General features: G+C 38.8%; 1 protein-coding gene across 2 annotated transcripts; it reads right to left on the minus strand.

Annotated features, from left to right (window-relative positions):
* Positions 1-379: 379 nt before the first annotated feature.
* NR4A2 (nuclear receptor subfamily 4 group A member 2) lies at positions 380-8,247 on the minus strand. Of its 2 annotated transcripts, none has more exons than XM_044074850.1 (8): positions 8,062-8,247; positions 6,838-6,961; positions 5,268-6,136; positions 4,432-4,561; positions 3,905-4,068; positions 2,252-2,454; positions 1,913-2,091; positions 380-1,771 (listed from the first exon to the last, which is right to left on the minus strand). In XM_044074850.1, the coding sequence occupies exons 3-8, from the start codon at positions 6,132-6,134 to the stop codon at positions 1,515-1,517; spliced, it is 1,800 nt and encodes a 599-aa protein (XP_043930785.1). In that variant the 5' UTR covers positions 6,135-6,136; positions 6,838-6,961; positions 8,062-8,247; the 3' UTR covers positions 380-1,514. The 2 variants fall into 2 exon arrangements, with proteins under 2 accessions (XP_043930785.1, XP_043930786.1); XM_044074851.1 differs by lacking the exon at positions 8,062-8,247 and adding an exon at positions 7,931-8,018.
* Between the last annotated feature and the right edge of the window lie 885 nt (positions 8,248-9,132).

The following is a 9,132-nucleotide window of genomic DNA, read 5'->3' on the forward strand; positions in this document are numbered from 1 at the left end:
CAGGGACAGTTGAGAGCTATGGTTTACTAACATAACGAGTATATTGAGTTGTTATTTCTATACAACGAACGTGTTGTGTGCTGGGTGGGTGTGCGGTGCGTGCGTGTGTGTGTGTGTTTGTGTGTGTGTAAACTTTATGCATCTACAGCAACTTAATACATCTGAGCTCAGAAAATCAGTTTTACTTCTGCTTTTTGTTAGATAGTAAAGTGTTAGTGATCTGATACATTTCAAAGTATAACTTCTCAAATGCATGCACAAATATGACATTTTTTTATGAAATATGTTGTTGTTTTGTGCTCCTATCCGTGTCTATCATTTTTCACAACACTTTATTTCAATTACTTTATTTAAACAGGCATGTGCAAAGACAACACGCTGGTCATTATTAACTTTATTTGTAAACATTAAATAGTTCTTTCTCAAAGAATCTTCAGAAAACATACTTTCTGCGTTCCTATATGTCAGATACACTATAAAAAGGCAGTTACTCATACTGTGCCAGCATACTTAAATATACAAAGTAAATTCTACAGAATATGGCAATATAAAAAACTCCACTCATACATGAAATATATTAAACTGTCAACTTTTTTAAATATTAAAAATCAAAGTGCTCAGTAATTTCAATGGAATTATGTATCAGAACTCTGGAAACAGTCAAAAGCTGGTACATGCAAAGTTCGATTATTCGGACAACAAAATAATGAAGATATAAATTGTTTTATCAGGGTCAACAGTACGTACAACACATACAAACAAGGAATGCTGAACGGCCCTACAAACACTAGGTGTGTCCCTTTAAAGATAACGATTTGTAAATATTTTTTTTTACATATTTACATTTGAAAATGTGTTAAGCTTAAATGCTACCAATCTTTATAAAAGCTAACAGACTACATAGTGTCTGAAATATTATTTATATAATATAGACATTACTGAAACAGCAAATGTCTATAACATTTTAAAAACCTACAACATGCTTTCTTTGCTGCAAACTCTTTGATTATGAATCTATAGCCGATCAGGCGCGCATTTATTAAAAATTCAGAAGTGTGTTTTCATTTACAAGACTTTGTTGCATCCCTTAATCGATGCCATTAATGCAACACCTGAAATAAATATATCTTTTTATATACACATTTATATTGTATTATGTATAGCAGTGAAGTATTTAATTTAATGTACATGGTTATTTTACAGCAGGTATTAAGAATACAGAAAGGACTTATCCAACTCCATTTTTGCAAAGAGCACTGTTTTTCAATTGGCGCTGGCACTTTTCCTAGTAGACATCGTCCCACATCTTTACCGAGGTCACTCAACAGGTCCAAAGGCTGCCAGTGTTCATGTAGTCCATTTCTAAACCCGGTCACTTGTTTGATGTCACTTTAACATTCTGCCAAGCGCAGTGTCCGTGGATTGGTTTAGAAACGGCGCTCTTTTTGCGCACACTTTGTAACTTTTTCAGGGATGATCAACTCCCACAGTTCACATTAAAAGACTCTTGTCCATTAAAATGGTAACGTGTCCAAAAATAGTTTGTCAATTATGGCAGGGGGTGGAACCAAGTCCTCCAGCTTCAGATAAAAAATACGCTGCAGCCCTTGCGTGCAAAGCGTACGAAGTTCGGGAAGCTTCCCCAAAAGTTTTGACAAATAGTTGGGACGGTTCAAGCCCCCACTGTTAAAAGCCACATGGTCTTTGAGGCAGTTTATGATCTTGTTTTGAAGGTCTTCCACTCGCTTTGGTTCTTTTAGTCCGTGTCTCTCTGCAAGTATACAAAAAAACACATTATGTTTTTCAAATTAGTTCAAGTACTGACCAACTGAAGATCCTGGTTATTAAAGAAAGGGGTATATAAAGCATATGAAAAGACAGAAGTAAAAATATATGATACTGATTGACTGACCTGTTACCATAGCAAGGGTAGCAATGCAAGAAAATGCTGAAATATCAACATTCATGTTCTGCAGATTTGAAGAGAATTCCACAATGGAGTCAATCCACTCGCCGAATCCACGAACACACTGCAGTCTGTGCAACACTGCACCATTACAAAAAATAAGCTTGCCCTCTGCTATGTTAGACCTGTAGTTTAATAAAAAAGGAACATAACTAATCACTGATATAGTATTAAACGGAAGTATGCAATGCGCATAATTACAAAGCAGATAAAAATTAAAACAATAAAAGTGGAATTGGTTGGCCTTCTTAAAAATGACAGTTAAGAACAATTATACAACTGCACCTGTATGCCAGTCGAAGGACAAATAGTTCAAGGAAAGCGGATTCGAACAAAAGGTCTTGGTCCTGCTTTGTCAGATCGAGGAAACCCGGAATCTTTTCTGCCCACCCCCTGATGATCTCCATAGATCCAGTTAAAAGATCATAGAACTGCTGGATATGTTGGGTGTCACTGGCACTCATCTGAAAGTCCGGGTTGGCGTGGAACTAAAATTAAAAAAAAGTCAGAGTAATGAGGTATTTTAAAATATACAGCCCGTGAAAATAAATATTTTTTTTCTGTCAGGGAAACCATATTTTAGAACATTTAAAAATATCGTCTGCTATATCAAACCGGACCTGATATTTCTATTAATTAATGTATTTCATCCTATCATCCTATGGTCACGACGTGAAACTGCTGTTGTGCATTGCTTTAGATAAATATAACGATATACAGTGTATAAAATTCACCTTAAAAAGAGTCTAGTTGCTTAGTTTGACAGCCATACGCACCAAGTCAAGACGGCACATCTTAAAAGCTTCTTACAACCTATCTTTTCTGTTTATTCTTTTTAAAGTTTGTCTCTCTCTCCACAAACACATGAGTCTCAACCTCTCAGATTTTAAACATTGCCGTTATAAACTTAGATACTTGCTTGAAAGCAGGCTGTGTATTAACATGCATTTTCTGAAGGGTGTGAAGTCTGAAACTCAAATGTCTGTCATTATTTTGGGGACTTCAGCCCTCAACGACTTTTCAGAAAAACACAATTTTTGAAGAACAGATCAAAATTATGAGGCGAAAGTTTGTACATTCTGCTTAAATCTGGACAGTTTGGATGTATCACGCACACACACACGTACGTGTAGTCATTACATTAGCGTAGCCACAATGACCAGTGATTTTTGGGGGAAGCTGCAATAATTCAAAAGGCACTAAACGCCAGATTTCAAACACAAGCATGAAAATAAAAGGCTATAAGTAAGCCAGCAAATGAGGTGCGTATGACTACTGTAATAAAGGTTTGTTATGGTAGTAACTGACTAACAATTTTACTAGGAGTACTTAGTACAAATGTTGTCCTTTAGTTATGTCTTAGAACAAAAGGGCAGTTATAATGGGAGGAAGAAACAGCGTGAGAGCTCCATGTATACATTGGACATTGCAGCTGTTAAGCAAATGCCTAAACACAACACAGGTAATTTTAAGATCAAAAGCATTGTTTCATAGCAAGTGAGAATTATGGAAAACGGCAGAAAAGCATGCATTGTAATTGAATAAGGACACGTGGAGCTACAACTCCTACACGGGGGTGTACTGACAGCAGGAAGGTTAAGTGCTGAACTGAACTGTAGGGGGTACTTACCAGGTCTGAAATATAAATGTCAGATATTGTTGCACACGTATTGTAAGCAGCGTGAATCTCTAAAAAATTAGTCATAAAGCACAGCCCCCTATTTAAGATGCACATTATAGAAATGGGTGTATGTGGGTGAAGAAGGGTCAGCCAAGTTTTAATACTTAATGGCAGGTGTTATTAATTTAGGTTATACCAGAAACAATTTATGTTTCACTACAGAAACTTAGTTATGGTAGTACTTGCTATCTTCTGAAGCAACGTTTGACATTTGAGGAAAGTTAGTTAAACCTATAGGTAAGTAAAGCTATACTCACCATGGAGTAATCCAGGTTAGTCATTGATGGGTTGGAATCCACATGAGCCCTCACCAAAGCACTTATCAGGCTTACGGGGGTTGCGGGAGGAGAAGCTTCTTGCGGACTCTTAGGTTTGGACGGTAATCGACCTCTGCGACCCTTCAGACTGTCGGTGCGCACAACTGAAACACAGAATTGTGTCCTTGTTAAGTTCTGAAAACTGCAAAAGGAACCAACAAGTGAAGCTCTAGTTGTGGTTATTTTCTGTACAGCCCTCTGTTTAGCTAAACCTAATTCATCCTGACAGTCACTTCATAACAGATGAAAGACCACTGATTTAGCCCCCCCCCCCCCCACACACACACACACACAAACACACACTCACATACGCTTTTCCATGGAGCTAGTAATCGGACCATACAAGCTGAAAACAACAAATGGACATACGATACCGGAAGGTATAAAGTGTCAATAATTTTAGCAAAAGAATTGCTGATATAACTATGCATAGATAAAGTTACAAATAAGATTATGCAACAAAGTACCTTCTTTGACCATGCCAACGACCAAGCACTTCTGGAAACGACAGTACTGACATCTATTTCGGCGGCGTTTGTCCACCGGACAGTTTTTGTTTGCTAAGCACACATATTTAGCATTCTTTTGGACTGTGCGCTGCAAGAAAGAAAAACCCGCACATTATAAATAATGTGGCAAAATTCAAAGGGGTGCAACTACAAGCATTAATAGAGATGAAGTGGCTCCACAGATTTATTTTGCAAGATATTTATTTAACACTGGTAAACTGAACATTTTGCTTGACAAATCATCCAGCTTCCGCATAAAAGGAAGACCAGCTTCTAGGTATTTATAAATTATATAACCAAGTGCCTTTATGCATTTATATTATTTATCTCCCAGAGAACCACTCTGTTTAAGATATAAGTACACTCAAGCCGTGTACAGAAATAAAGTGCTCACTTCATGTTACCACTAGAAATTCTGTTCTTATGTTAGACTGTTTTAGTCCAGGCCAATATGAATTAGAGACTGAATGCTGCTTAGGTTACTAAAAGGTTTTACAAAACAACTTTCTAATTTAGACACGACCTAATGCTTGTGTACGACAATCTACAAATATGTATATTCTTAATACATTGGCATGTGTCCCCGAACACACACACACACACGTCAACAACAAACATTTCCCGGTATTCTTCGTCTGAGATGTTGTCGTTAGATCTGCTTCAGTTAATATTTATGCACCCTTTTAACACTTTCACTATTTGCATTTATTTAATTATTCCCAGTTTCAGCAAGAATGTGTAATGAACTTAGGTGTATCTTTGTGCCAAGTAAGTTAGTGAAACTTGCAAGGTACCTTAAAAAATCCTTTGCACCCTTCACATGTGCGCACCCCATAATGTTGACAAGCTGCATTGTCCCCACACACTGCACAAAGACCCTCATTGGATGGAGACCCTCTAGATGGAGGAGAGGGCACTTGATTGTCCATGAGCTGCGAACCATGGCCGAGTTGGAGTCCATGTGGAAAACCGACTGATGCCTGTTTTCTAACTGCATTAGGCAAAGCAAAGGGCTGACCGTCCACCACATGGTGAGATCCCGATGACTCGTGACTCATGGTGACATGCAGAGGGCCATCAAATCTCATCTGGCAACTGGACACTGGAGTACCTGGAGGTGATTGCTTGAAGGAAAATAATGACAGCCGCGATACTGGAGCTTTGCGTTGGTCTATCATGTGCGTGGTGGCTACATAGTTTTGATGAAAGTTGTGAAGAGAACCAGGGTCATCCCATATTGAGCTATGTTGCACCTGGAAACCTGGAGTTGTAGGTGTAGGAGGTGAAGATGGTTTGTAGTACACAGAGCCCGAATGTGGCATCATGTCATCAGATTGTGGCGACAAGTGGCTCTGCTGGTGATAACCATGCATCTGAATGTCTTCAACTTTTATAGAGGACTGTTGAGCAGACAGGGGCATTTGGTACAAGCAAGGGGGTTTGACGTCGTAACTGGTGCTGTAGCTGTCCATAAACGTACTAAAGCTGGGAAGAGATGTGGTTGCTGCTATTTCAGTGTTGGTAAGGTCCATACTAAACTTCACAAACTCTGGAGTTAGAAAGTCAGAACTGTATTCTCCTGAAGAATGGTAAGTGTAGCTCTGGGAAGCAGGGCTGGCTCCTTGAGGCGATGACCCATACTGCGCCTGAACACAGGGCATGTCTGTAAATTGAACAGTTCAATATTCACAAACTTTTCAAGTACGTTAAGTTTTTACTAGTCAGTTTAATAACCTAAACAATTTATATTTCTATATACATATCACTAGGAATAGCCAAGTTAAAATTATATTGACAGCACATTATGCATAACGTAATACATTTGCTACAAACATTTAGCAATACATTTGACAACTAATGACCATTTTCAACTAGTATTATCTCGCAACTGTCCACAAGCTTCTCTCGTAACAGTGCATCGTCCAACTGAATAGTTATAATTTTGTAATCAAACTGACAAGATTACAATAAAGTACTTAAATTAGAAAATGCAGTTGCGTGTCTAAATGCCGTTCAGTTTAAATACTCGCATTCTATCAACTTTATAAATGAACATTACACATTACCAATATCTTAATAAATGACCCTGATTTGGGGCCTTTATCCCCTTTTTTGGCAGCAGTTCGTGGGATAAATGTGTGCTGCTCCTGTTTATGCAACATATTACAAGTTAAGTTATTATTAATAATATAATGCACACAAACTAGTCAGTTTAATTAACTCGTGTAAAACTTTACAGTAGCTGATATAACACCACCAAAAAATTAAAGTTGTATAAGCTATATCCAAAACATACAATGCTGTTTTGTGTGTATGACATGGAACGTACGTCTGTATTTTGAAGACAAATGAGAACTTCAGTACCTTCAGCCGTGTCACTTTGGTGTTCGATGAAACTAAACGTGGACAGTGTCGGGATTCTCTATTAAAACGCAGGAGACAAGAAGAACAATTTGCGGACGTCCACTGGAATAGTTTCGCACGTCTCCTAGAATTGCAGAAACAAACATTCAGGGCATAGATTTCATGATTATAAGCATAAGTAGAAAATGCAACTGTTTTGTTTCAAGAATCCAATGCTTTGCATGCAAATTTAACAATTTTTGGCAACACACTTCTACAGTGCATCAGTGCCTTATTAAACACGTTAGCTTTCATAGCAATATGTATTAGCTGAAAAGAATAGCTTGCTTCTGTAGCAATACAACAAATGATTAACAACGCCTGCATTAAGAGAGAACGCCAGAACCCGAAAGCACCCCCAGCTGCTAAAGCCATTCAGGTGAGTACGACGATATCTCAACTCCAAAAACGGAGACAGGGTTGTAATTCAGGTACCAACATAACACACACACACCTGGGTGCATGAGTGATACTACACATCCATAGAAAGAAGTAACGATGCATCACTAGATGTGGATCCATAGGAAACTATCTGCTAGAGGTTTCCAAAAACGTAGGCACTGCCCTTTACACCTGGACACCCTGTCACAAGCATACCTGTCATTGGTTTACTCCACGACTGAAACATCTATGCTAATGAATAACGATGTGTAACAGGGAGAAGAGAAAGACAATCGCCTCGTGGAATCACTGAATGAATGGGACAAAGGCTTACCGTGACACACAGTTTAAAAGTTCGGGAGCAATACAGTTGCCTTTACCTGATGTATACCACAGCATCCCCAATTGATAGATAACAACACAAGGCTTACCAAAGAAGTTACCCCATAAGATTCCGAATGTAGCTAGCTACTCCCACCCTTTAGTAACACCATAGTGAGTGCATACATTCAAACGCAGAGAAATCAATGGGAACGTCAGCCTGTGCAATTCGGGCCCCTATAACACCAACTCAAGTCTCTCAAGTGGGGTTCCAACTAACAGCAGCGGAGTCAGAATTTTTATGCGGAGATGCATCCAAAAAACAGCTTAAGGATCACAGAATGAGACTTACTGTTGCTACCATGCAGAGACTGCTATCTATAACGCTAAGAAAACAGCAAAATAATCCGTGCGCACCCTGCAAGTATGCTAATACACTGCATGACAGACACCACAATGCAGAATATTAAATAGTATACCTACTTGCTTAACTGCGCCCCTTTCTATTCAAGCGAATCTGGTGCATCTCCTTTATTGGTGTAACTCAACAAGGAAGTGTCTGTTTGCTAGGTGATTACAGTCAGAACGGAGTGTACACTAGCAGCATGTACACCAGCCAGCAGATAGCCTAGACTGCCCTTCCTTCCAATGTGCCTTTGTTTATGTGAGCTGTCTGTTCCACAGCCAGCGCGCAACTAAAGTCTCCAAGCGTCACACCACGTCAGTGCTTAAAACGCCCAATCGGATGTCAATGGGCTGGCCCTCTTCCTGTAGTTGGCTAACGCTAGCTTTGGTAAATTTCCGACGTGACGTCACGGCCACGGCTCTTTTTAAGGTAGACGGGTTGAATTCGGTTTCACCTTGTCACCTCTTTCCAAAATAGCTCTTGTAGTACTCCACCCGGGAAAGCCATATCGTAAACAAGAAGTAATGCAGCTCTACCAAGAGTGCATGTGAAAGTCTCATCATGGAATGCCTTCTTAACACAAACTGAGACTCTACAGCAGTCTGTTGTTGTTAGCAGATATTAGCAGATATGTATTCCAGATTTCAGTACGTAGGCAAAAAAGCAAATGTTAAAACTGTTACTTGCTGGTAGCAAAACCAAGTCTCTGAATTCATATAAAATGTCCAAACTGATTTATGTAATAAAGAAATATTTTTCTGTGTCTATCCAGAGTTCATTCAAGGACGTTCTCTCAAGTAAGCAGCATGCCATAGATACTTAGCAGGTACCCTAGTAATTTTCCAAGAAAATGTTTTATTATAGGTGTTTGAATATGCGTGTTCGTGGATAGCTAACTAGACAGGTGTGTTTACAAAAATTATTAGAACAGCAACAGTAACAATTCGTTAAGAAATTGGGCAAATGAATAGTGCCTGAATCGTGCGTGAAATAATATTCAGTGTGTGACAACATTAGAAATCGCAACTGCTTTTTATTAGGTAGTCAGATTGACAATCAAGTCAACGTTGGGAGAGGGAAGGTGAGTAGTTTTAACTTTAACCGCATAGCCAGTTTAAGTGAGAAAAGAAAAGTTTGTGTCACAAGTC

This window comes from Protopterus annectens, chromosome 6.part0 (assembly GCF_019279795.1).
Source record: "Protopterus annectens isolate FY-2018-M chromosome 6.part0, PAN1.0, whole genome shotgun sequence".
Classification (NCBI taxonomy): Eukaryota; Metazoa; Chordata; order Ceratodontiformes; family Protopteridae; genus Protopterus; species Protopterus annectens.

Coding starts and splice junctions, on each gene's coding strand:
- NR4A2 (XM_044074850.1), bottom strand. CDS start 6,134: ATGCCCTGTGTTCAGGCGCAGTATGGGTCATCGCCTCAAGGAGCCAGC. Junction 4,562..5,267: donor GGTGCAAAGGATTTTTTAAG/GTACCTTGCAAG, acceptor TCTTTCTTGCAG/CGCACAGTCCAAAAGAATGC. Junction 2,092..2,251: donor GTCCTTCGACTGGCATACAG/GTGCAGTTGTAT, acceptor ATTAAACTACAG/GTCTAACATAGCAGAGGGCA.